Raw genomic sequence first — 27,903 nt, 5'->3', positions numbered from 1 at the left:
GAACAGCGGAAAGTTCCACGGGACTGGAAGAAGGCCCAGGTCATAATAGTCTAGAAAAAGGGTAGTCAAATCGCGCAGTGATCACCATTCAAAGATAAGGGAAATCAGAGCTCGAACTGAGCCGTTCAGACAGTCGTTTTTCCCACGCGCGATCCGCTTGTGGAACGGAGGGGGGGAAATATGACTTTGGCGCGAATTGTGCCCTCCGCCACACACCGATTGATGGCTAGCGGAGTACATATGTAGATGCAGATGTAGAAATAGAATTAACAGGAGATAACGAGCGTATAAAAGGAAGGGCAGGTAACAGGTTTGTTCGACACATCGGAGAGAACAGAAGAGGGTGGTGACAAGCCTGATCTGGTAGACCCTTTAATGTAGGCGTCAACTACCCCGTTAAAATCTTCTTGGAAAGTTTGAAGAAGAATCACAAAGTACAGGAGAGAAAATGGCCAAGACCGAGTAGAACTGGCGCACTGAGCATTTCGTACAAACTTAATTATGTATACATGGTCTAACAATACCACCGACAGCAAAGAAGCTAGAAATCAGATTAATAATGTTGCTCACGCAGCATATGTTCACTTTATCGGGCAACAACGAAGTTATTGACTTTGGATGGTATCGTCAGAATGGAAATAATGAAGTCACTGTAAAAAAAGTCATTAATTTTGACACTTATCTTGAATGGATTACCACGTAGATTTCGTCGAAGTTGTTATTGCTCATCTTGTTGATTCTAGGGTGATTCCACTTTGACTGCTAGAAGGTCCAGATACGTATTTTAGCAATATTTGAAGACCTAACAAATGCGTTTTTAAGGAAATTCTTAATGATCAAACAATCCCAGATCAGAACAATGGTATGGTAGAAATAATTTTTGAGTTGGTATTCACGATCCACATTTTTATTAAACTTCTTGTAAATTCACACATACTTCTTAATTGTCACATCATCAAGAAAACAGTTTTGTATCAATCTTCATATATTTAATTCCCACTTTAACCAAACACAAGACTTGAGTGTTCTTTTACAAAGCGAAATAACAACTTAACTTCCGCAAAGTGAAACAAAGACTGCTCTGTGAGCATTCGCGCCAAAACGATTACAAGTAAGTCAAATATTATGACAGTCTCAGAGAAATGAATACACACAAGAACCATATCACTGTAATATATCGATACATCGGAGTACCTATACATTAATAAAACCAAATGTGAATATTGTCACTAAAATATGTCTGTTACTTCGCAGAAAAGTAGTACGAAATTACTGGTATCGAGAACTGGGGTTGGAGTGCCGTAATGGTCACGTAAATAAAGAACCATTACAAGGGTGAGTTGCTAACTATTGCCACCTAGAATAACTCCGAAAGTACAGGGTGTCCTTCACAACTTCCAAATTTTATTACAACGGCGGTTGTTGAAATATTTTGACAAAATTTCTTTTACTGTAATCACTGTTTACTAAAGTTTTTGTATATACTAAAATTTTGTGTTTCAGAAACTCCGTTGATCGAAGGAACTGAAATTATATAAAATGGCAACTCCTCAAGAGAAGGCACAATGTGTGTCCTAGATTATGAGACAAAATCGGACGTTCAGACTCAACGAAACTTCAGAACGAAGCATCGCGCCCTTCAATCTGTGCATGGCACAAAAAACTTATGGAGAGAGGGACAGTTTTGGCTAAAGGGAGGAGCGGCCGACCAAGAACATGCGAGGAAAACATCGATCGCGTTTTAAAAGTCTTCACTCGTTCGCCTACGAAGTTCATCCGCACTGCTGCCCGTCAGTTTCCCACGTTCAACTGTGCATAATGTCCTCCACAAGAACTTACGGTTGTACGCTTAAAAAGTGCAACTGTTACAGACACTTGAACCACATGACAAGCCAAAACGGACAGAGTTTGCACTCAACATGCTAGAACGTTTTTCGGATGATGAAGCATTCCTCAGGCGAATTTGGTTCGTTGGTTTGTGGGGGTTGAAGGGACGAGACTACAAAGGCTCTAGTCATTCATAGTGGTATCTGTTTGTTCTATATCGTGTCTCCCTACCACTTTCGCGCAACGACGCTCTGAGCGTGTTTTTTTAGGGAATTAACTAGTTGGAACCTGGGACCTGTTGCTGGTAAGGAGACGCCAGACATGTAGATTTCAGAAGAGTTCAGTGAGACTAGCGATGATATAACCAAATACTTAATGATCTCAGCGTCAGCTCCACTGCACTCCCTGCAAAAGAATCTTAATACTAACTAAATGTAGTGGAAGGGGTTCAAGGCTTTGCTATTTTTAGTTAGCTGGTAAAATAACGTCAAAAAAGCAGTTAAGTTTCACCATTGGAAATTTTATTCTACTCACAAAACATCGTTTATAAATTGCACTATTGATAAAAGGAAGTGTTTTAATACAGAATGGTAAAAACCAACTGCGTTCAACAAAAATGTGAACAAATATTCCCTGAATGGATTTCCAAGTTCTACAATGAATCGAAGGATGACCTATGCCATATCACGTCTATAATCTAGGTTTAAATTAAGTTTCACAAAAGAGAAAACTATCAAAATGGTCTACAGTGACCCTCAATTATCTTTAATTACTTATCTAACTTGTCGTAAATTACAGTGGCTGATGTGGATTCTCAATAACTATATAACAGAGAAACCATCGCGTTTCTGATTTTTACTTCAAGTGGCAAATGTGAATACCATGAGCTTTAATTTACGATAGACACTAGTATTACGCAAAAAGGGGGTGTAACAGATGAGACTTCTGCAGTTCTGAGTGAAGCTTTATGCGCTGTTATGCAGCATCGCATGCGTTCATTAACTTGTCGGTGTTCGTCAGGGGGCGGCAGCCGGCGCAACTCCGTCCAGCTCGTCCTTTCGTAAACAACTCTCTCCTAACTTCTCCTTACTACAATTTACCGAAGTTGGTTTTAAAAAAACTATCTGGCTGTGTTTTAATCTGACCAATCAGGGTCTCAATGTTAACCTTAAGCTCCGCCTACAAAAATTCTGTCTATCCAATGAGAAACGTTATACTTTTCGTGGTGGGGCAATGTTTTTAAAGTTTGCAACGTAACAGAGATGCGAAAAAGTCTCACGCTAAAACTTGCAGCTGGTGTGGTCCTTTTAGCGTTAACGTAAGATCTATACTGTTTTTCTGCAGGACTCTAGCTTTTAACATGGGCTGGGGGGTGGTCCTTGACGTAACAGAGACGCGGAAAAGTCTCACGCTAAAACCTGCGGGTGGTGTGGTCTTAGCGGTAGGCTGGCTACGTGGGTGTCCAGTCCGCCCCTTATCGTAGGGCCATCTATCTTAACACGGTTCTGCTCTCGGCTTCTGTTCTCATTTCTCCCCTCGGAACTGCGTCTGTCTCACAGTGGGAAGGTACGACATGCATTTAGGCATTCTTGTGTTAGTCTGTGGTATTCTATTTGCTCACTCGTTACACGTATTACTTTGGTTAATTTAATGTCACGATTTATTCGGAGCTATGTGACATACTACTGGATTTGCTTATCATGTCAGGGTTTTCATGGAAGGTGTTGGATTTGCCTGACACCTTACAAGGCCATCGGTCCTTTCGAGTTTGTTTCAGTGATGAAGCAACTTTTCATGTTTCTGGGACATTAAACAGACACAGTGTGAGAATCTTGGGATATGAACAGCCCCATGTGACTAGGGAGCTTCACCGGGATAGTCCAAAAGTGAATGTGTGGAATAATTGGTCCATTTTTCTTCAACAAGTCAACAATTATCGCAGATGTTTACCTCGACCCTCTAACCGAATATGTAGCACCACAACTGATTGACTTACAACCAACTATCATTTTCCAGCAAGATGGTCACCACCACATTGGGGACTGCATGCTCGACAGTTCCTCAATGAAACATTTCCAGGCAGATGTGTTGCGAGGGATGGGACAATTCCTTGTCCACCGCGTTCGCCAGATATCACGCCCTTGGACTTTTTTATGGGGGCATGTGAAAGATATCATGTATAAAACACAGATACGGGACATTTCTGACTTGAAGCAAAGGATTCGTAATGCCATTGCAACCATCGATGACACTATGCTACAGTGAACATGGCAAGAAATCGAGTACCGTCTTGATGTGCTTCGTGCAACTAAATTCGCCCATATAGAGGTTTATTGAACTCTGTGAAAAAACTTTTACAAACATTGATTACTATAAAAGAAATGTTGTTAAAATATTTCAACAGTTGCCGTTGTTATAAAATTTCCAAGTTGTACAGGGACTGTATGAACACCCTGTATGATAGTAGCTGGAAATTTTGTGGGAAAGAGTTGCATGGTACAATGGGGGCAAAATATGACGTTAGTCAACGAAGGTCAACTTCGTTTTTTTTAAAATGGGATGCTATAGTTTGGTACATATTTTCTGATAGCAGCTATCGAGACGAATCCAATGATGTGTAACAGCATGGTTTTTGAAGGTCAACGTAGGTCACAAAGGTGGCATTAACGTCCAATGACAGAAGGTGTCCGAAGTGATGACCATTGGTATCAATGCAGTGCTGCAATATTCTTATCATGGACTGAGTGGTATTCCTTATCACGTTTTTCCTTTACTTCGACTGTGAAATCTTGCATCTTGCCGAATTTCATGATACTTTGTCAACAGAAGGTACCCTACAGATTTTGATGAGAGTTTGTTAGTTGCAAAATATGTGACATAACTGGCCGGGTATTTTGATCATAAACTTAAAATTTTTACACCAGAAACGGACCATACATCCTACTATACAACATAATTTTGAACCTGATAGGCCAACTTGGCATTGAGAGAAAGGGTCTTAACAGACCGACAGAAAAACGAACAGATAAAAAAATGAAAAAAAAAATATTTTTTTCTTCTTATATCATTACAAATCAACAATTTTAGGTCTTGCATCGGACATTTACGAAATTACCTGTAGCCAATGCAATAAATATTATATACATGAAACAGGCAGAAATTTCAGAATCGATCCAAAGAACATTTAGACTGCTACAGACTGGATAAATGTAACAAATCAGCAGTGGTAACTCACGTTAAAGACACAGGCCACGCTTTGAAACTCGAAGACAACTTCGAAATTTTACACAAAATAGGAAAAATTAAAAGAATGGATATCGTGGAAGAAATGAAAAATCTCATCCATAATACAAAACAGCGATAACATTCGTTATGAGATAATCGAATTCAAAAACTCAAAATTCTTCAATAGTCTTAAGCCATTCTAACTCAACAGATTCAAGAAGTATAAATGTAAATAAACGACTATAAATCTGTCAGTAACAAGAATATCGATACAAAATCTCGATAATCGATGTAGACTCACATGCTACAAGTGCAAATTATTAAGTGCATAATGTTAACATGTATGTCGAAACAATTTGTTCAGTGAATTACGTCGGAAAACAGTGACAAAATACAAAGAGCGATAGTGTAATGTTACTCAACAGCTGCGCCTTTACACCAACGACGCAAGTGAAGCTACAAAGCGATGAAATACTAAATGAGCAACTGTCATATAACAGCCTTTCATGTGATTTTCTCAACATACCACAGATGTAAAACTGCCTGCATCCTATACAGGCTGTGATGCCATACATAACCAACAATAAGAAAAACCAGCAGAAGACATCACTGACATCGATTTCCGGCAATCCAGTGACCCCGCCCCCTCCCCCCCTCCGCAAACAAATGCCACAGCAGCCACTACAGTAACAACCAATGGTCAACAAGTTCTAGGTTAATTTAGTTTAAGAGAATTTATTTTTAAGTTACAAAAAATGGTTCAAATGCCTCTGAGCACTATGGGACTTAGCTTCTGAGGTCATCAGTTCCATAGAACTTAGACTGAAGCGCCTAGAACCGCTCGGCCACACCGGCCGGCGTGCGATAACAATGGAGATAATGTCGAAGACAGTGCTGGCAAAGCAGAGTTACTAAACACAGCCTTCCGAAATGCCTTCACAAAAGAAGACGAGGTAAGATTTCGAGAATTCGAATCGAGAACAGCTGCCAACATAACGCAGTAGTAAATATCCTCGGAGTAGTGAAGCAACTCACATCACTTAACAAAAGCAAGTCTTCTGGTCCAGACTGTAAACCAATTAGGTTCCTTTCGAGTATGCTGATGCATTAGGTCCATACTTAACGACCTTATGCAACCGTTCGTTCAACGAAAGATCCGTACCCAAAGACTGGAAAGTTGCACAGGTCACACCAATATTCAAGAAAGGTAGTAAGAGTAATCCACTACATTACAGGCCCATATCGTTAACGTCGGTAAGCAGCAGGATTTTGGAACATATATTGCGTTCGGACATTATGAATTATCCCGAAGAAAACTGTCTATTGACACAGTCAACATGGGTTTAGAAAACATCGTTCTTGTGAAACACAACTAGCTCTTTATTCACATGAAGGGTTGAGTGCTATTGACAAGGGAATTCAGATCGATTCCATATTTCTGGATTTCCGGAAGGGTTTTGACACTGTACCACACAAGCGGCTTGGTGTGAAATTGCGTGCTTATGGAATATCGTCTCAGTTATGTGACTGGATTCGTGATTTCCTGTCAGAGAGGTCACAGTTCGTAGTAATTGAAGGAAAGTCATCGAGTAAAACGGAAGTGATTTCTGTCGTTCCTCAACGTAGTTTTATAGGCCCTTTGCTGTTCCTTATCTATATAAACGATTTTGGAGACAACCATCTTCGGTTGTTTGCAGTTGACGGTGTCGTTTATCGACTAATAGAGTCATCAGAAGATCAAAACAAACTGCAAAACGATTTAGAAAAACGTATCTGAATGGTGCGAAAAGTGGCAGTTGACCCTGAATAACGAAAAGTGTCAGGTCATCCACACGAGTGCTAAAAGGAACTTGTTAAACTTCGGTAACATGATAAATCAGTATAATCTAAGAGCTGTAAATTCAGCTAAATACCTAGGTATTACAATTAAGAACACTTTAAATTGGAAAAAACACATAGAAAATGTTGTGGGGAAGGTTAACCAAAGGTTCCGTTTTATTGGCAGGAAACTTAGAAAATGTAACAGACGTACTAAGGAGACTGCCTACACTACGCTTGTCCGTCTTGTTTTAGAATAGAGTTGCGCAGTGTGGGACCCTTACCAGATAGGACTGACAAAGAACATTGAAAATGTTCAAAGAAAGGCAGCACGTTTTGTATTACCATGAAATATGGGAGAGAGTGTCAAAAAAATGATACAGGATTTGGGTCGGAAATCATTAAAAGAAAGGCGTTTTTCGTTGCGACGGAATCTTCTCACGAAATTCCAATCACCAACTTTCCCCTCTGAAAGCGAAAATATTTTGTTGACACCGACCTACTTAGGGAGGATCGATCATCACGATAAAATAAGGGAAATCAGAGCTCGTACGGAAAGATACATGTTTTCTGTTACGTCTGCCACAGACGGCCCCTGCCGAGCAGACTACACTCAAGACACCACTGTGTACCATATAACATAAACAAGCACTTGCAGGCGCAACCAAAACGAAAACAATTCTTCAAAATAAACAGAACTTGATAGAGACTAATGTGAACTTCTTTCTGCAGAGGTCGCCTCACAGACACAGGGAAAGTTGGAGCACTGCGCCGACCTCCGCTGGCTTTACAAATCCAGCGCAGGAGCAGTACAGCCAGTTCCTTGCCGAGCTAGGACCAGCTCCGATAGACCTCACTGCCTCTCTTAAGGGATAGTCGTCTGCATGTCATTTGTTTTCTTTGTGTGTATGCAGGGTGTTACAAAAAGGTATGGCCAAACTTTCAGGAAACATTCCTCACACATAAACAAAGAAAATATGTTATGTGGACATGTGTCCGGAAATGCTTACTTTCCATGTTAGAGATTTTATTACTTCTCTTCAAATCACAATAATCATGGGATGGAAACACACAGCAACAGAACGTTCCAGCGTGACTTCAAACACTTTGTTACAGGAAATGTTCAAAATGTCCTCCGTTAGCGAGGATACATGAATCCACCCTCCATCGCATGGAACCCCTGATGCGCTGAGGCAGCCATGGAGAATGGCGTATTGTATCACAGCCGTCCACAATACGAGCACGAACAGTCTCTACATTTGGTACCGGGGTTGCGTAGACAAGAACTTTCAAATGCCGCCATAAATGAAAGTCAAGAGGGTTGAGGTCAGGAGAGCGTGGAGGCCATGGAATTGGTCCGCCTCTACCAATCCATTGGTCACCAAATCTGTTGTTGAGAAGCGTACGAACACTTCGACTGAAATGTGTAGGAGCTCCATCGCGCATGAACCATATGTTGTGTCGTAGTTGTAAAGGCACATGTTCTAGCAGCACAGGTAGAGTATCCCGTATGAAATCATCATAACGTGCTCCATTGAGCGTAGGTGGAAGAACATGGGGCCCAATCAAGACATCACCAACAATGCCTGCCCAAGCGTTCACAGAAAATCTGTGTTGATGACGTGATTGCACAACTGCGTGCGGATTCTCGTCACTTGGGCCAACTGGCGGTGAATCGATGAAGTACACTACATACTCGCTAACGGAGGACGTTTTGAACATTTCCTGTAACAAAGTGTTTGAAGTCACGCTGGTACGTTCTGTTGCTGTGTGTTTCCATTCCATGATTAATGTGATTTGAAGAGAAGTAATAAAATGAGCTCTTACATGGAAAGTAAGCGTTTCCGGACACATGTCCACATAACATATTTTCTTTTTTGGTTTGTGAGGAATGTTTCCTGAAAGTTTGGCCGTACCTTTTTGTAACACGCTGTATAGGGAGAAACTGTCACCACGATAAAATAAGGGTAATTAGAGGTCCTACGGTAAGAGACAGGTGTTCGTTCTTTCCGCGCGATGTACGAGATTGGGATAATAGTGAAATTGTGAAGGTGGTTCGATGAACCCGCCGCCAGGCACTAAAATGTGTTTTGCAGAGTATCCATGTAGATGTTGGTCATCGGTCCCTAATCTTACACTCTACTTAATCTAACTTAAACTAAGTGACGCTGAGGAGAAAACACACACACACACAGCCATGGGCGAGGGAGGACTCAAACCTCTGACGGGGGGCAGCAGCGCGAACCGCGGCAAGGCGCCCCGGACAGCACGGATACCCCGCGCAGCCCTGGCCAAGGCTGTGTGCTCACCCTGTGCACCTACTGTAATGTGAGACGTCCCGGGCACGACGCATCTGACGTGCGCTAGAGTAGGAGGAGATGTACTCACTTGTCGATGGGGTCTACGGGGTAGCCGGAGCCGAGGAACCCGCAGTAGCAGCCGTAGCCCTTGTAGCGCAGCGGGTCGCAGCCCGTGGCGCACTGCACCATGGAGTACAGGTTGAAGACGCCGCGCCGCGGCCGCCTGTACGAGCCCCCGGAGTCTCCACCCTGCTGCTGCTGGCCCTCCAGGGTGAGCGCCACGGAGGGCAGCCACGGCCGGCCGCCGCGGGCCAGGTACACCGGGCCGGTCGCGTTGCCGCCAGCACCGCCAGAACAGCCTGCAAGCGTATAGACATCCGTCACCATGGACACCGTCAGGAATACCCAGCCAACAGTGACAGGACGCCTCTTCTTCTCTGTATACTTGGGGACCTCAAAAAAATTCACTACTGGCCATTAAAATTGCTACACCAAGAAGACATGCAGATGATAAAAGGGTACTCATTGGACAAATATATTATACTAGAAATAACATGTGATGTCATTTTCACGCAATTCGGGTGCATAGATCCTGAGAAGCCAGTACCCGTAACAACCACCTCTGGCCGTAATAACGGCCTTGATACGCATGGCCATTGAGTCAGAGATTGGACGGCGTGCAACAAGTACAGCTGCCCATGCAGCTTCAACACGATACCACAGTTCATCAAGAGTAGTGACTGGCGTATTGTGAAGAGCCAGACCATTGACCAGACGTTTTCAATTGGTGAGAGATCTGGAGAATGTGCTGGCCAGGGCGGCAGTAAACATTTTCTGTATCCAGAAAGGCCCGTACAGAACCTGAAACATGCGGTCGTGCATTATCCTGCTGAAATGTATGGTTTCGCAGCCATCGAATGAAGGGTAGAGCCACGGGTCGTAACACATCTGAAATATAACGTCCACTGTTCAAAGTGTTGTCAGTGTGAACAAGAGGTGTCAGAGACGTGTAACCAGTGGCACCCCGTACCATCACGCCGGGTGATACGGCAGTATGGCGATGACGAATACACGCTTCCAATGTGCGTTCACCGCGGTGGCGCCAAACACAGATGCGACCATCATGGTGTTGTAAACACAACCAGGATTTAAGAACCGTCAACATCGCAGCGCGTCGGCAATCGTTGCTTAATAAACTAAAAAACTAAAAACCCGCCTCGATTGCGTAAAAACTACCTAGTGTTAAGTGTTAACATAGGTTTCGGCGTAGATAACTACACCTTCTTCAGAACAATAATAAAACCCAATAGTGCCTAAGAAGACCTTTGTCAATGATTAAAAGAACACCATAGCTATACATTTATAAACGAAAAAGAAAAGGAAACACAAACAGTGCATCTGTACAAAGTCAGAACCACTACTTAATTTAATGGTGTACGCTCCACCTCACACTGGCCTATGTTCGATGGGCCATGATCCGGCATAAACTACACTTCCTGAACCTGGATTCTTCCGAAAAAATGACGTTCATTCGTGCAGCCAGGTTCGTCGTCGAGTACATCATTGCAGGCGCTCCTGTCTGTGATGCAGCGTCAAGGGTAACCGCAGCCACGGTCTCCGAGCTGATAGTCCATGCTGCTGCAAACGTCGTCGAACTGTTCGTGCAGATGGTTGTTGTCTTGCAAATGACCCCATCTGTTGACTCAGGGATCGAGACGTGACTGCACGATCCGTTACAGCCATGCCGATAAGATGCCTGTCATCTCGACTGCTAGTGTGATACGAGGCCGTTGGGATCCAGCACGGCGTTCCGTATTACCCTCCTGAACCCACCGATTCCAAATTCAGCTAACAGTCATTGGATCTCGACCGACGCGAGCAGCAATGTCGCGATACGATAAACCGCAATCGCGATAGGCTACAATCCGACCTTTATCAAAGTCGGAAACGTGATGGTACGCATTTCTCCTCCTTACACGAGGGATCACGACAACGTTTCACCAGGCAACGCCGGTCAACTGCTGTTTGTGTATGAGAAATCGGTTGGAAGCTTTCCTCATGTCAGCACGTTGTAGGTGTCGCCACCGGTGCCAATCTTCTGTGGATGCTCTGAAAAGCTAATCACTTGCATATCAGAGCATGTTCTTCCTGTCGGCTAAATTTCGCGTCTGTAGCACGTCATCTTCATGGTGTAGCAATTTTAATGGCCAGTAGTCTACGTAACACACTGCATGAGGTGACGAAAGTCACGGAGCAGCCACACGCACATACGCAGAAGACGGTAGTGCCGTGTAGACAACGTATAAAAGGACAGTGCGTGGTGCAGCTGTCACTTCTAGTCACGTGATGCATGTCAAAAGATTCCGACGTGATTATGACCGTAAGATGGGTATTAACAGGCTCTGGACGCGGAACAGTAATTGGAGCTAGATGTACAGGTCAGTCTATTTCGGAAATTGTTGCGGAATTCAATACTCCCAGATCCACAGTGTCAGGAGAGCTCCCAGAATATCAAATTTCTGGCGTTACTTCCCACCAGGGACAATGCATCGCTCGACGGCCTTCACTTAACGATCGAGAGCAGCGGCGTTTGCGTACAGTTGTCAGTGCTAACAAACAAGCAACTCTGCGCCATTTGCAATTGAATCTACACGCACATCTATACCCTGCTGTGGTATCGATAGCAACGATGCCACGGCGTAGGTGCAAGTCCATAAGTTGGCACTACGAGACACCGACGACAGCTCCGTCTAGCCGGGCTGTGGAGCTCTACGAGCTAAGCTCCAGATTCAGACCATTTCATCAAGAGGAGACGGACTGAAAACATCGCTTCCAACTCACAGGGCCTTGCCTTGGTATTGAGACTATGTACTACTTACGACGGATCTAAGGCTTCGCACGTCAGTGCACAGTTATGTATTCAGTTAATATTGTGATATAGTAAAACCATTGCTAAGAGCAGTACCGAGAGATTTTCCTTTTCCTGCTCCTACTCGCTTCCTGCATTCGGCCAACCTTTCAGTTTTCAGGAGCAGACCCACGCGCCGCCTTACAGGCGGGATACAAAACCTGCAAGCAGCTGTGAAGTGCTTGGGAGAGGATATTGCCAATAACACCACTATATAAAAGGGCTTCGACCCATTCCATTGTCGTACAGCGCGCTGGAAGTACGATTGCTACGGGATCAGCACGTACTTTGAGGTGACAAGAGTCATGGGAGAGCGATACGCACATATACAGATGGCGGTAGCATCGCGTACGTAACAGATAAAAGGGCAGTACATTGGCGAAGCTGTCATTTGTAGTCAAGTGATGCAGGGGAAAAGGTTTCGAAAGTAATTATGGCAGGATCGTTAAGGAATTCAGTGTTGCGAAATCCATGTTGTCAAGAGTATGCCGAGAATGCCAGATTTCAGGCATTACACCCCCCTCCCCCCTACGCACAATGCAGTGGCCAACAGTCTACACTGTAAGTAGGCTGTTTAGGTTTTTTTTTATTGGTAACGCCACATAGCGCTCTGTATGAAAATCACTGGCTGTGCTGTGTGCAGTCTGTGGCTGGTTGGCATTGTTGTAATACTCGCCATTGTAGTGTTGGGCGGCTGGATGCTAACAGCGCGTAGCGTTGCGCAGTTGGAGGTGAGCTGCCAGCAGTGGTGGATGTGGGGAGAGAAATGGCGGAGTTTTGAAATTTGTAAGCCTGGATGTCATGAACTGCTATATATATTATGACTTTTGAACACTATTAAGGTAAATACATTGTTTGTTCTCTATTAAAATCTATCATTTGCTAACTATCCCTATTAGTAATTAGTGCCTTCCGTAGTTTGAATCTTTTATTTAGCTGGCAGTAGTGGCGCTCCCTGTATTGCAGAAGTTCGAGTAACCAAGATTTTTGTGAGGTAAGCGATTTGTGAAACGTATAGGTTAATGTTAGTCAGGGCCATTTTTTGGTAGGGATTTTTGAAAGTCAGATTGCGTTGCGCTAAAAATATTGTGTGTCAGTTTAAGCACCGTCTTGTATAATTTTTCTAAGGGGACGTTTCAACAAATAACGGCTCAAACCCGCGTCCGGCCATCCTGATTTAGGTTTTCCGTGATTTCCGTAAATCGCTTCAGGCAAATGCCGAGATGATCCCTCTGAAAAAGCACGGCCGACTTCCTTCCCCAGCCTTCCCTGATACGATGGGAGCGGTGAGCTCGCTATTTGAATCCCACTTCCAAATGAACCAACCAACCAACCAACCTTCACTGAACGACCGGGAGCACTTGCGTTTGTGAAAAATTTGCCAGTGCTAGCAGACAAGCAACACTGCTTGAGGTAAGGGTGGAAATCAATGCGGCACATAATACAAACATATCCATTTTGACAATGCAGCGAAATTTAGCGTTAATGGTGTACGGCAACAGACGACCGAAGCGAGTGCCTTTGCTAATAGCACGACATCGCCCGCAGCGCCTCTCCTAGGCTCGCGACCGTATCGGCCGGACCGTACACGACTGGAAAACCGTGGGCTGACCAGGTGAGTGGCGATTTCATTTGGTAAGAGCTGATGGTAAACGGGCCCCACGAAGCCGCAGACCCAAGTTGTCAACAAGGCACCATGTAAGCAGATGGTGGCTCCATAGTGGGGTGGGCTGTGTTTGCACGGAATGGACTTGGCCCTCTGCTCCAACTGAATCGATCTTTGACTAGAAATGGCAATGTTCAGCTACTTGGAGACCATTTGCAGCCATTAGTGGACTTCGATTACTCAAACAATGATGGAATCTTTATGGATGACTATGGGCCATGTCACTGAGCCACAATTGTCCGTGATTGGTTTGAAGGGCATTCTGGACAGTTAGAATGAATGATTTGGCTATCCAGATCGTCCGACATGAATCCCTTCAAACATTTATGGGACATAATAGAGAGGCCAGTTCATGCACCGGCCAACACTTCCGCAGTTGTGGACGGCTACAGAGGTAGCATACCTCAGTATTTCTGCAGGCGACTTCCAATCATTTGTTGTTCAGTCGATACCATATCGAGTTGCTGCACTGTGCCGGGCAAAGCGAGGTCCGACACGATATTAGGAGGCGTCCCATGTCTTTTGTCACCTCAGTATAGTTATTTTTGTATTCCGTGATCGGTCATCTGCCATATCGACGTTCGTGCGGCGATTGAGAGGAGGGACTGTATTACGATCTTCCTTGGTGCAACAGTTTTGCAAGTCCGAATTCAGTATCTCTGCCTTTTCTGGTGATGGTGGTGGTTAGTGTTTAACGTCCCGTCGACAACTAGGTCATTAGAGACGGAGCGCAAGCTCGTGTTAGGTAAGGAAATCGGCCGTGGCCTTTCAAAGGAACCATTCCGGCATTTGCCTGAAACGATTTAGGGAAATCACGGAAAACCTAAATCAGGATGGCTGGAGACGGGATTGAACCGTCGTCCTCCCGAATGCGAGTCCAGTGTCCTAACCACTGCGCCACCTCGCTCGGTCTGCCTTTTCCGTGTTATCGTCCTTTTCACCGAGCGAGGTGGTGCAGTGGTTAACACACTGGACTCGCATTCGGGAGGACGACGGTTCAATCCCGCGTCCGGCCATCCAGATTAAGGTTTTCCGTGATTTCCATAAATCGCTCCAGGCAAATGCCGGGATGGTTCCTTTCCAAGGGCACGGCCGACTACCTTCCCCGTCCTTCCCTAATCCGATGAGACCGATGACCTCGCTGTCTGGTCTCCTTCCCCGAAACAACCAACCAACCATCTTCCTGTTCTGTGCCTCCATAGTCACTGAGTCACTGAATAGGCTGGCGCGGTAGCTCATCGTGTTCGGTCAGAGAGCTGGTTGGCCTCTGTAATAAAAAAAAAACTGAGTGGAAGGATCAACAAACGAACTTTAACGGATGTCCTGTGACGTCCGCAACGACGAAACCCAACGATCAACAACAGAAAAAAAGCGGTTCTAGGCGCTTCAGTCCGAAACCGCGCTGCTGCTACGGTCGCAGGTTCGAGTCCTGCCTCGGGCATGGATGTGTGTCATGTCCTTAGGTTAGTTAGGTTTAAGTGGTTCTAAGTTCTAGGGGACTGATGACCTTAGATGTTAAGTCCCATAGTGCTTAGAGCCATCTGAAGCATTTTGATTGGCAAAATTTTCTCTTTTAAAGTCCAATAGTTCAGTTTCTCGAAGACTAAAATTCTCTTCTCGTTACCAAATCATTCCAGAAGTTATCAATGCAAAATCTTTTGCCCCCCTTCCAAGTGCTCTTCCAGCTTGCAGAAAACATGGATGGTGGTATATCTTGCTTTCTTGCCAATCAGCATCACCGACGTATGTGCGCCCTTGTTCAAACTGTTGGCATGATTTCACTTCGGCCCCACGCGACATTGCACTTGACCCACATAACGCTGGGATTTCGAGTTGAATTTGTGTTCAGTTTAGACATTTTGCCCACAAGACGTGTGCGCCCACCTACTTGTTTTGGAGTATGTTTCACTGTGCCGCAATATTTTACTCGCAGGCTGTGACGCCCGTGTTATCCGTATCGCTGCAGAACTGTGTCTGCAGCAGAGGTGGAATATGACACATTTCTGATAATGTGACACTCTTGCTTGCGCAATGGTCTTAACGCGGGACCACATGTGTGACTTAATTTTCTGAGGTTCCTGCGTACAATAAAGCATCAGGCAGACAGGTTAAGGAGCAATCTGCGAGTGTTTGCTGATGACGCTGTCTTTGAGTGACTGGAAAGGTACAGGATGACACAATTTCTGTTTTATGTGATGAGTGGTAGCTTGCTTTAAAAAAAAGACTGTAACCTAATGAAGGTGAGTAGGAAAAACAGGCCTTTAATGTTCGAGTACAGTATTAATGGTATCCCGCTTGACACAGTCACCTAGATTAACTACACTCCTGGAAATGGAAAAAAGAACACATTGACACCGGTGTGTCAGACCCACCATACTTGCTCCGGACACTGCGAGAGGGCTGTACAAGCAATGATCACACGCACGGCACAGCAGACACACCAGGAACCGTGGTGTTGGCCGTCGAATGGCACTAGCTGCGCAGCATTTGTGCATCGCCGCCGTCAGTGTCAGCCAGTTTGCCGTGGCATACGGAGCTCCATCGCAGTCTTTGACACTGGTAGGATACCGGGACAGCGTGGACGTGAACCGTATGTGCAGTTGACGGACTTTGAGCGAGGGCGTATAGTGGGCATGCGGGAGGCCGGGTGGACGTACCGCCGAATTGCTCAACACATGGGGCGTGAGGTCTCCACAGTACATCGATGTTGTCGCCAGTGGTCGGCGGAAGGTGCACGTGCCCGTCGACCTGGGACCGGACCGTAGCGACGCACGGATGGACGCCAAGACCGTAGGATCCTACGCAGTGCCGTAGGGGACCGCACCGCCACTTCCCAGCAAATTAGGGACACTGTTGCTCCTGGGGTATCGGCGAGGACCATTCGCAACCGTCTCCATGAAGCTGGGCTACGGTCCCGCACACCGTTAGGCCGTCTTCCGCTCACGCCCCAACATCGTGCAGCCCGCCTTCAGTGGTGTCGCGACAGGCGTAAATGGAGGGACGAATGGAGACGTGTCGTCTTCAGCGATGAGAGTCGCTTCTGCCTTGGTGCCAATGATGGTCGTATGCGTGTTTGGCGCCGAGCAGGTGAGCGCCACAATCAGGACTGCATACGACCGAGGCACACAGGGCCAACACCCGGCATCATGGTGTGGGGAGCGATCTCCTACACTGGCCGTACACCTCTGGTGATCGTCGAGGGGACACTGAATAGTGCACGGTACATCCAAACCGTCATCGAACCCATCGTTCTACCATTCCTAGACCGGCAAGGGAACTTGCTGTTCCAACAGGACAATGCACGTCCGCATGTATCCCGTGCCATCCAACGTGCTCTAGAAGGTGTAAGTCAATTACTCTGGCCAGCAAGATCTCCGGATCTGACCCCCATTGAGCATGTTTGGGACTGGATGAAGCGTCGTCTCACGCGGTCTGCATGTCCAGCACGAACGCTGGTCCAACTGAGGCGCCAGGTGGAAATGGCATGGCAAGCCGTTTCACAGGACTACATCCAGCATCTCTACGATCGTCTCCATGGGAGAATAGCAGCCTGCATTGCTGCGAAAGGTGGATATACACTGTACTAGTGCCGACATTGTGCATGCTCTGTTGCCTGTGTCTATGTGCCTGTGGTTCTGTCAGTGTGATCATGTGATGTATCTGACCCCAGGAATGTGTCAATAAAGTTTCCCCTTCCTGGGACAATGAATTCACGGTGTTCTTATTTCAATTTCCAGGAGTGTATGTTGGTGTAAAAAAAAAAAAAAAAGGAAAGAAAAGAAAGAAAGAAAGAAAAAAAAATTGGTTTCAAATGGTTCTGAGCACTATGCGACTTAACTTCTCAGGTCATCAGTCGCCTAGAACTTAGAACTAATTAAACCTAACTAACCTAAGGACATCACACACATCCATGCCCGAGGGAGGATTCGAACCTGCGACCGTAGCAGTCGCGCGATTCCGGACTGCAAATGCACTACATTCCGCACCTCGCGGTATTGCGGTGGCGTTCTCGTTTCCCACGCAAGGGGTCCCGGTTTCGATTCTCAGCGGTTCAAATGGTTCAAATGGCTATGAGCACTATTGGACTTAACATCTGAGGTCATCAGTCCCCTAGAACTTAGAGCTACTTAAACCTAACTAACCTAAGGACAGCACCCGCATCCTTGCCCGAGTCAGGATTCGAACCTGCAACCGTAGTGGCCGCGTGGTTCCAGACTGTAGTGCCTAGAACCGCTCGGTCACTCCGGCCGGCTCCGACATATTTGATTGGACGAGAATCCAGCCGAAATCCTGTTCCAACACGGTAATGCACGCCCACACACGAGTCTGAGAACCCGGGAACACATCGCCAAACTGGGTTGGACATCATTGCCTCATCCACCCTACGGACTTCCATCTCTTTGGGCCGCTTAAAGATTCTCTCCGGGGGACACACTTTGAAGATCACGGGAGCATCAGTCATGCAGTGAAAACATGGCTGCGTCTACAGGACAGGAGCTTTTACCAGCAGAATACCTGCTCTTCCACAACGTTGGCATACGGCCATAGAACGTGATGAAGAGTACGTAGAAAAATACGGCATGGACAAGATACGTTGATGTAATTATATTGTCACCAAATTCTGATTCTTAACAATAAATATGTTCTGCTAAAAAAACTGGGGCGTTACTTATTGAACGCCCTTCGTCGTAGTAAAATATTGGAACAAGGAATGATAACAGAGTTGCTTTAATGCGAACATTTTAGGTTAGGCTTTACCATGACTGTTACTGACATTAAATGAAACAACAAGTTTACTGTTACCAGTCACCGTTACGTGTTTGTTTTAATCTTCTTGACATAATTGACAGTGACTGGTAACAGTAAACTTGTTGTTTCATTTAATAACAGAGTTGATCAATGTTCACAGCACAATTCATAGCCGGAGTTCTTGTCCAAGATAAAAAATTGTTTATGCTGCTGAAGAATAGGAAAAGCGTCATGCATTTATTTACTCGAGAAAATACATAATTGTCGAAAGTATAAAAACATTAAACGATATCCAGAACCCAGTAAACAGCATCTTTTTGCTTTATTCTTTATGTCTTGTCTTCTTGCCAACTGCCAACCAACATCGAAAATTATTTTTCTCGTCAAATCACTGTGACATTTTCACGGTTTAAATATGTTTCATTAAACCACTGTACCTATTTACGTTGTTATTTCTGAATAGTATAGGATTTTTCTCTGTAGTAAGTAAGTAACTTTTTGGTTTCAGTTATTTCATATACCTAGTAAGAGAATACTAGTAGGAGAAAATACCAGCACCTTACGTGACGTTTCAGGGTGTCACGAAAACAAAGCAAACAACGCAATAAAGATTAATGACAGTCGGAAGTACAAAATCCGTTTCTATAATAGGCGTGAGCAGAATAGATTATCTTTAGATTTTAGCAGACACCGCCAGAGTCCCTTGTTTCTGCGCAGCATACTCGGAAATTTAGAATTCACTACTCGGCGCAGGCTATAGATCATTGACGTCATGGACACACTCACGGCATGGTTGGTTGCTGATTTACATGCAGGCACAAAGTCTCTCGTATGCAAGGGGCTTTACACATGGCTCTCACTGAAGTAATACGATATGCGGTTAGGGATGGCGGTTATAGCTGAAACAATTGGTTTTCCGTTACATCGGTTTTTTCCATGTCCATTAAACCCGATCGTCAAAACCGCTCAAAATAACCGGTTTGTGAAATAAACGGTTATCGGTTTTTTATTACTATTATTACCTCTAGCAATCGAACAAAGAGTGCAAAATTTTGATTATGTCAGTTTCAAGATACATACAATCAAAATATTACCTTATATAGCCAGCCCGTCCACCATATTCACTGCGTTTCTCGAAAAGTGATAAGTTGTTGAATGCTTAAAAAAATCGCCAGTATTCTCCTATAGATTCTAGTTTTTTGAAGCTCTGCTCAAGTGTCATGTTGTAATCGGAGATTCTTACCACTATCTCGCCATTATGAATAGTCAGTGCTAGAAGGTCAAAACTAAGGTTAAAGAACCTTTTTCGTGTTAATTTGTCCATTTTCAAGGGCTAAAAGCGGATATATTATCTAGACACAGGCAGCAGATAGACTAATTTCTATTTTTATGATATACTGTAAATAACTTGCTGCTAAGTTTTTAATTTATTACTGATACTGTAATGTCCTTCCTCTTTTATTGTTTCTTACAAATGGCAGACATAACTTCACACATTTTAAAGAAAATGAAGCATAGTACTTCATTGGTATGACACTTCGTAAAGATATTTCCAGGCAAGGGTTGATGCCATTCTGCAATACAACGAATGTAAGCGACGACGGGGAAGTTACCGTAAGAGCATATGGGGACACCACATGTACACGCGTACCTTAAGCTCTAATTGGTTCAAATGGCTTTGCGCACTATGGGACTTAACATCTGTGGTCATCAGTCCCCTAGAACTTAGAACTACTTAAACCTAACTAACCTAAGGACATCACACACATCCATGCCCGAGGGAGGATTCGAACCTGCGACAGTAGCAGTCGCGCCGTCTCAGACTGTAGCGCCTAGAACCGGACGGCCACACTTGCCTGCGGCTACAATTAAATGCTTATTTGTAAAGTCTTCTAGTACGCTACTTCATTCAGTGCAGTGTGTGTGTGCGCGTGTGTAGCCGGCCGGTGTAGCTGTGCGGTTCTAGGCGCTTCAGTCTGGAACCGCGTAACCGCTACGGTCGTAGGTTCGAATTCTGCCTCGGGCATGGATGTGTGTGATGTCCTTAGGTTAGTTAGGTTTAAGTAGTTCTAAGCTCTAGGCGACTGATGACCTCAGAAGTTTAGTCCCATAGTACTCAGAGCCATTTGAACCATTTTTTTGAACATGTCGGAAGCGGTACTTGAGTTTATTCAGAGTCTTCACGTGTGCCTCCAAATTGATGGTTGACCTTCTTGTCATCACATCCACGATAATGACGCCAGCAGAAATGGTGAATGAGCATGATGCCAGTTCATAGACTACCTTTTTGTTTCCGGCGCAAAGTGGTGCACCCAACTTCTGTTCCCCGTAACGATCCGTGATAGGAAGGCCTCTCCGTCGGTCTTAAAACGCATCCAACAGTTAGGATGAAGTGGCCTTTCTGTGAATCTTGTCGCCCGCTGCGAGCATTCGTGGAATCCATCGTGAGAAGCTCTTTGAATATCCGAGAGTCTCGGATCATTGCACTTCCAGAGCCAGTTGTCGAGTTGCGATGCGCCGGTCGGGACGAATAATAGCAGCCGCACGACTCAGCACGTCTGGAGCAGTGGCTGTGACAGGACGTCCCGAGCGTGGCTGATCGTGGAGCTCTGTTCCTGCAGTTCCTGAGAATGTGACTTTCTTTACCCATCGCCCAACTGTACGCGTATCAACTGCAGCATCGCCGTACACTGGACACAAACGTTTATGGATGCTCACTACAGTTTCTTCTTCTGTACACAACAATTCAATAACAGCTCGCTGCTTGAAACGTGAGTCGTATCTAGACGCCATTTTGACGCTGGACTACAGCTCTGCCACCTGCCGGAGCGGGACGAAACGTCACAGGAGCACAGAACAAAACATCAAATACGAAGCAGCCACAAGGATGTTTGTCTATGCATTATGATGGCTTAAAAGAAAAAAAAAAGGAAAAGGAAAAAAGGTGTCATTACTTATTGAACGACCCTCGTATTTTCTGTTTTTTCGTAAAAACGATAGTCCCTTATAACCTCATTTTCACCGCCAAGATGCTAAACTGCACAGCAGGCAGCGCTCACAACCTCAGCAATCCTTCAGGAGCCTGTCTTTCATGGTCGCACTGTGAAATTGCAAACACCACTATCGCCATGTATGACAAGTGTCGTACGGCGGAGAGAGCGCGCGTATAGCGGTATATGTGGCTGTTTCTAACTTATATCTGACTACCGCGACTTCGGGATGTAACTCTATCATATATGGCTGACTTTGCTGTTGAATATACTAGTAGACTTTCTACACGTAAACTGTTTACCGTTTCAAAAAGTGTGAGGTGAGGGAAGGATTTAGACATATATCAGAACGTTTAAAGATATGATTGCACAACTGTAAAGCACATTGGCAACAACTGAAATTATGTTTGAAAGTTTTTGTTATATCGCGTACTGTTTCGACGATGTGTGCTCAGAAAGATAACAACCGCGCTTCCTTCGGGACGGTTTTCACTTCAACGGCCGTATGGGCGCGCATAAAAAAGTACGTGTCCCGTATTTTGTCCTAGACTACTGTATATGCCGCGCGGTCAGAGGCGCCTTGTCACGGTCTGTGCGGCTCCCGCCGTCGGAGGTTCGAGTCCTCTCTCGTTCGTGGGTGTGTGTATGTTGTCCATAGCTTAGGTTAGTTTAAGGGGGATAGGACGTCAAACGGGCCGAGTTGGAGCAGGAGAGGCACCACAGGACATTTCATTTGCCACTCTCTATACTTTTACAAGCAAATCCATAAAACTTTGTGAGCATGACCAGGAAGGATTCAGGATTCACACTCGCAGCAGTGGAAGTTCAAAAACATAACAAAATAATTTTTTTTCACATGTGAAATTTCATTATTTATTTACTTACTATTGGCTGCATTTGCTGCTATAGGTACATTTTTCTTCACAAGTAAGACAGATTCCTTGATGGATTTCGCACAGCATACAAACCATACTGACAGGTGTATGAAACTCTACAATTTTCCAAATCTATTAAAAACTATGGTAAAAATTGAGATAGTTAACTACAATTTTTTTCTAAACATAAAGCTTAAAACGTAAGAGCTCAACCATTTCTTCATAAATGAAATAGATTCTAGAGTTTCAGACACCTGTAAGTATGGTTTGTATGCTGTGCAAAATTCATGGAACAGTTTCTCTTACTTATGAAGAAAAGTGTACCTGTAGCAACAAATGCAGCCAATAGTAAGTGAAAAAATGATGAAATTTCACACGTAAAAAGTTTTTTATGTTTTTGAACTTTCGCTGTTGAGTGTGAATCCTGAATCCTTCCTGGTAATGCTGACTAAGTTTTACAAATTTATTTGTAACAGTATAGACAGCAGAAAATAAAATGTCCTGTGGTGCCTCTCCTGCTCCAAGTCAGCCCGTTTGACGTCCTACCTTCCTTAAGTTAGATTAAGTAGTGTGCAGGCTTAGAGACCGATGACCTCAGTAGTTTGGTCCCATAAGACCCTATTAGAAATTTAAAAAGAAAACCGCTACATATTCGAACTGTATGGGAATCGGCGAGTGGCACTTGGGAAGTGTTTCTTGTCAGCACGCGAATAAAACGTCAGGGGCGAAGCAGTAGACTCACTTCCCTCGAATGCTCCACCGAGACAAGATAACCTATTGCTTATAAGAGACTTAAGGGAGCGTGGGGAAGGACTGTTCTTTCCTGCTCCCAATTCGCCCCTCACAGAACGTCTTCATGGCCCCTACCGCAGCCGCTGACGGAGGTGCACAAAGCTGCGAGAAAGCACGCCTCAGGGCCGTCTTTAAGATCAATGAGCCAGCAGTGTAGTCGCATCGGCGCCGTACAAAGCGGCTGCCCGGAGCGCCAACTTAACCTTCAGCGGTAAACAAGTGGGCGGGACCGCGTGGCTCACCTTTCGTAACCTCCAGGCTCTCAACTGCTCGCCCGCAAAGTGGTACAAGGCGAGATTCCCCGTACACCACTGTGCAGAACCACTCGTCCAAATTTCGGACAATGAGTGGATGAGGGGAGACACCCCCATTTACAACTGATTCTACACACACATCTGTACTCTGCAAGCCGCCGCGAAGTGCTTGGAAGAGGGTATTTCCAATGGCACCGTATATAAAAGGGCTTCGTTGCGTTCTCGTACAGCGCGTGGGAAGTGTGGTTGGTACGGCATCAGCACCTACACTGACTTGACAAAAGTCATGGGATAGTGATATGCATGTATACAGATAGCCGTAGTATCGCGTACGTGTGATATAAAAGAGCAGTGCATTGCTGGAGGGGTCATATTCGTGCGAAAAGGTTTCCGACGTGATTACGGCCGCATCGTTAGGGAATTTAATATTCGGAGATCCATAGTGTCAAGTGCCGAGAATACCAAATTTCAGGCATCACATCCCGACACGGAGAACGCAGCGGCAGACAGTCTTCCACTTAACCCGCGTCCATCCATCCTGATTTAGTTTCACAAGCTGCGACATGGTCACACGATACAACAACAATGAAAACTACGAATTCCTCTCTTGTGCCAACCGCTTCATCTCAGAGCATAAATTGCAGCCTGCTTCCTCAATTATCCGCTGGATACATTCCTTTACTTCACGCCTATTGTCACAAATTTTTATGTCATCATACTACCTGTTTCGGTCTATAATGACCATCTTCATTTCTATTGTTTTGAACTGTAGTGCTGCTGCCAAGATGACCCTTGCGTATACCATTATTTATACATGTTTGGCGACGTTGGCACTGTTTTTAAGTTTAGCTTTTGACGATTCCACTATGGCTCCTGTATATTAGGACATTTTATTTAATATACACTCCTGGAAATGGAAAAAAGAACACATTGACACCGGTGTGTCAGACCCACCATACTTGCTCCGGACACTGCGAGAGGGCTGTACAAGCAATGATCACACGCACGGCACAGCGGACACACCAGGAACCGCGGAGTTGGCCGTCGAATGGCGCTAGCTGCGCAGCATTTGTGCACCGCCGCCGTCAGTGTCAGCCAGTTTGCCGTGGCATACGGAGCTCCATCGCAGTCTTTAACACTGGTAGCATGCCGCGACAGCGTGGACGTGAACCGTATGTGCAGTTGACGGACTTTGAGCGAGGGCGTATAGTGGGCATGCGGGAGGCCGGGTGGACGTACCGCCGAATTGCTCAACACGTGGGGCGTGAGGTCTCCACAGTACATCGATGTTGTCGCCAGTGGTCGGCGGAAGGTGCACGTGCCCGTCGACCTGGGACCGGACCGCAGCGACGCACGGATGCACTCCAAGACCGTAGGATCCTACGCAGTGCCATAGGGGACCGCACCGCCACTTCCCAGCAAATTAGGGACACTGTTGCTCCTGGGGTATCGGCGAGGACCATTCGCAACCGTCTCCATGAAGCTGGGCTACGGTCCCGCACACCGTTAGGCCGTCTTCCGCTCACGTCCCAACATCGTGCAGCCCGCCTCCAGTGGTGTCGCGACAGGCGTGAATGGAGGGACGAATGGAGACGTGTCGTCTTCAGCGACGAGAGTCGCTTCTGCCTTGGTGACAATGATGGTCGTATGCGTGTTTGGCGCCGTGCAGGTGAGTGCCACAATCAGGACTGCATACGACCGAGGCACACAGGGCCAACACCCGGCATCATGCTGTGGGGAGCGATCTCCTACACTGGCCGTACACCTCTGGTGATCGTCGAGGGGACACTGAATAGTGCACGGTACATCCAAACCGTCATCAAACCCATCGTTCTACCATTCCTAGACCGGCAAGGGAACTTGCTGTTCCAACAGGACAATGCACGTCCGCATGTATCCCGTGCCACCCAACGTGCTCTAGAAGGTGTAAGTCAACTACCCTGGCCAGCAAGATATCCGGATCTGTCCCCCATTGAGCATGTTTGGGACTGGATGAAGCGTCGTCTCACGCGGTCTGCACGTCCAGCACGAACGCTGGTCCAACTGAGGCGCCAGGTGGAAATGGCATGGCAAGCCGTTCCACAGGACTACATCCAGCATCTCTACGATCGTCTCCATGGGAGAATAGCAGCCTGCATTGCAGCGAAAGGTGGATATACACTGTAGTAGTGCCGACATTGTGCATGCTCTGTTGCCTGTGTCTATGTGCCTGTGGTTCTGTCAGTGTGATCATGTGATGTATCTGACCCCAGGAATGTGTCAATAAAGTTTCCCCTTCCTGGGACAATGAATTCACGGTGTTCTTATTTCAATTTCCAGGAGTGTATATCTGAAGTGGTCATTACAGGCCGATGCCGGAAGTCTCATCCCACAAAAATTTGTTACCACAGACGTGAAGTAAACGAAATTTATCCTGATTTAGGTTCTCCTTGATTTTCCTAAATCGCTTCAGGCAAATGCCGGGATGGTGACCTTTGAAAGGGCACGGCCGAATTCCTTCCCCATCCATTCCTCATCCAGTGAGACCGATGACCTCGCTGTTTGGTCTCTTACCCTACACGACTGGAAAAGCTTGGCCTGGAACCCTGCCCTGGTCAGATAAGTTCCGATTTCAGTTGGTAAGACCTAATGCAAGGTTTCGAGTGTGGCGCAGACCTCACGAAGTCATGGACCCAAGTTGTCAACAAGGCACTGTGGCTCTATAATGGTGAGGACCGGGTTTACGTAGAATGGACTGGATCCTCTGGCCAAAGGGAATCAATAACGGACTGAAAATGGTTATATTCGGCTACTTGCAGAGCATTTGCAGCCATTCATGGAATTCAAACTCTTAAAGATGGAACTTTTATAAATGACAATGCGACATGTCATTAGGCCATAATTCTTCGCAATTGGTTTGAAGAACGTTGTGGACAGTTAGAGCAAATGATGTAGCCAGCCATCGAATATTTATGGGACATAATCGAGAGGTCATTTCGTGCACAAAATCCTCCACCGGCAACAGTTTCCCAATTGTGGACGCCTATAGAGGCACCATGGTCCAATATTCCTGCAGGGGACTTACGTCGGGTTGATGCACTGCGCCGGGAAGAAGAGGTCCGACACCGTATTAGGAAGTATCCCATGACTTTTGTCACCTCAGTCAAGTCCTGAGACGGTCCCCAATACTTCCTGATGACTCAGCATCTTCAACACGCTCCAGATTTCGTCGCTGGATGAAGTTCGGTCGCCCACCGTTCCTCGCTCAATGCGTTGATCTTGACGTGCCTCTGCTTTCCGAGGGCCTCCAGAATCTGGTCTGCAGGTGTGGGACTGTCCCATAGACCAGTTTTGAGAACAGTGACACATCACCAATACATTCCCGCAGTTCCACAGTGCGACCCTGTTCAAATGCTTGAAGGTGTTCAACACGAGTACATACTCATTGATGGGGCATGGCTGTACTCTAGACTTAATGTTCCACTTTTCACCTCGAAACTCAACTACAGTTACTGCCTGCAGAGTCAAAACAGAGGACGCACAGACAAGCTACTAGCCGCATATATATATATATACACTCCTGGAAATTGAAATAAGAACACCGTGAATTCATTGTCCCAGGAAGTGGAAACTTTATTGACACATTCCTCGGGTCAGATACATCACATGATCACACTGACAGAACCACAGGTACATAGACACAGGCAACAGACCATGCACAATGTCGGCACTAGTACAGTGTATATCCACCTTTCGCAGCAATGCAGGCTGCTATTCTCCCATGGAGATGATCGTAGAGATGCTGGATGTAGTCCTGTGGAACAGCTTGCCATGCCATTTCCACCCGGCGCCTCAGTTGGACTAGCGTTCGTGCTGGACGTGCAGACCGCGTGAGACGACGCTTCATCCAGTCCCAAACATGCTCAATGGGGGACAGATCCGGATATCTTGCTGGCCAGGGTAGTTGACTTACACCTTCTAGAGCACGTTGGGTGGAACGGGATACATGCAGACATGCATTGTCCTGTTGGAACAGCAAGTTCCCTTGCCGGTCTAGGAATGGTAGAACGATGGGTTCGATGACGGTTTGGATGTACCGTGCACTATTCAGTGTCCCCTCGACTATCACCAGAGGTGTACGGCCAGTGTAGGAGATCGCTCTCCATACCATGATGCCGGGTGTTGGCCCTGTGTGCCTCGGTCGTATGCAGTCCTGATTGTGGCGCTCACCTGCAAGGCGCCAAACACGCATACGACCATAATTGGCACCAAGGCAGAAGCGACTCTCATCCCTGAAGACGACACGTCTCCATTCGTCCCTCCATTCATGCATGTCGCGACACCACTGGAGGCGGGCTGCACGATGTTGGGGCGTGAGCGGAAGACGGCCTAAAGGTGTGCGGGACCGTAGCCCAGCTTCATGGAGACGGTTGCGAATGGTCCTCGCCGATACCCCAGGAGCAACAGTGTCCCTAATTTGCTGGGAAGTGGCGGTGCGGTCCCCTACGGCACTGCGTAGG

At 45.9% G+C, this 27,903-nt stretch overlaps 1 protein-coding gene across 1 annotated transcript in view; it reads right to left on the bottom strand.

Moving 5' to 3' along the window:
- Window positions 1-27,903, bottom strand: part of LOC126293459 (basic phospholipase A2 notechis 11'2) — a 147,246-nt gene that overhangs the window by 37,069 nt on the left and 82,274 nt on the right. Inside the window, exon 2 of the mRNA XM_049986703.1 lies at window positions 9,259-9,529. Coding sequence (XP_049842660.1) covers window positions 9,259-9,529 — 271 coding nt within the window. The remainder of the gene's footprint in view (window positions 1-9,258; window positions 9,530-27,903) is intronic.

The sequence above is a fragment of the Schistocerca gregaria genome, chromosome 10 (assembly GCF_023897955.1).
Source record: "Schistocerca gregaria isolate iqSchGreg1 chromosome 10, iqSchGreg1.2, whole genome shotgun sequence".
In the NCBI taxonomy this organism is placed as follows: domain Eukaryota; kingdom Metazoa; phylum Arthropoda; class Insecta; order Orthoptera; family Acrididae; genus Schistocerca; species Schistocerca gregaria.
The sequence above is the reverse complement of the archived record's forward strand: the minus strand, read 5'-3'. Positions and strand labels throughout refer to the sequence as shown.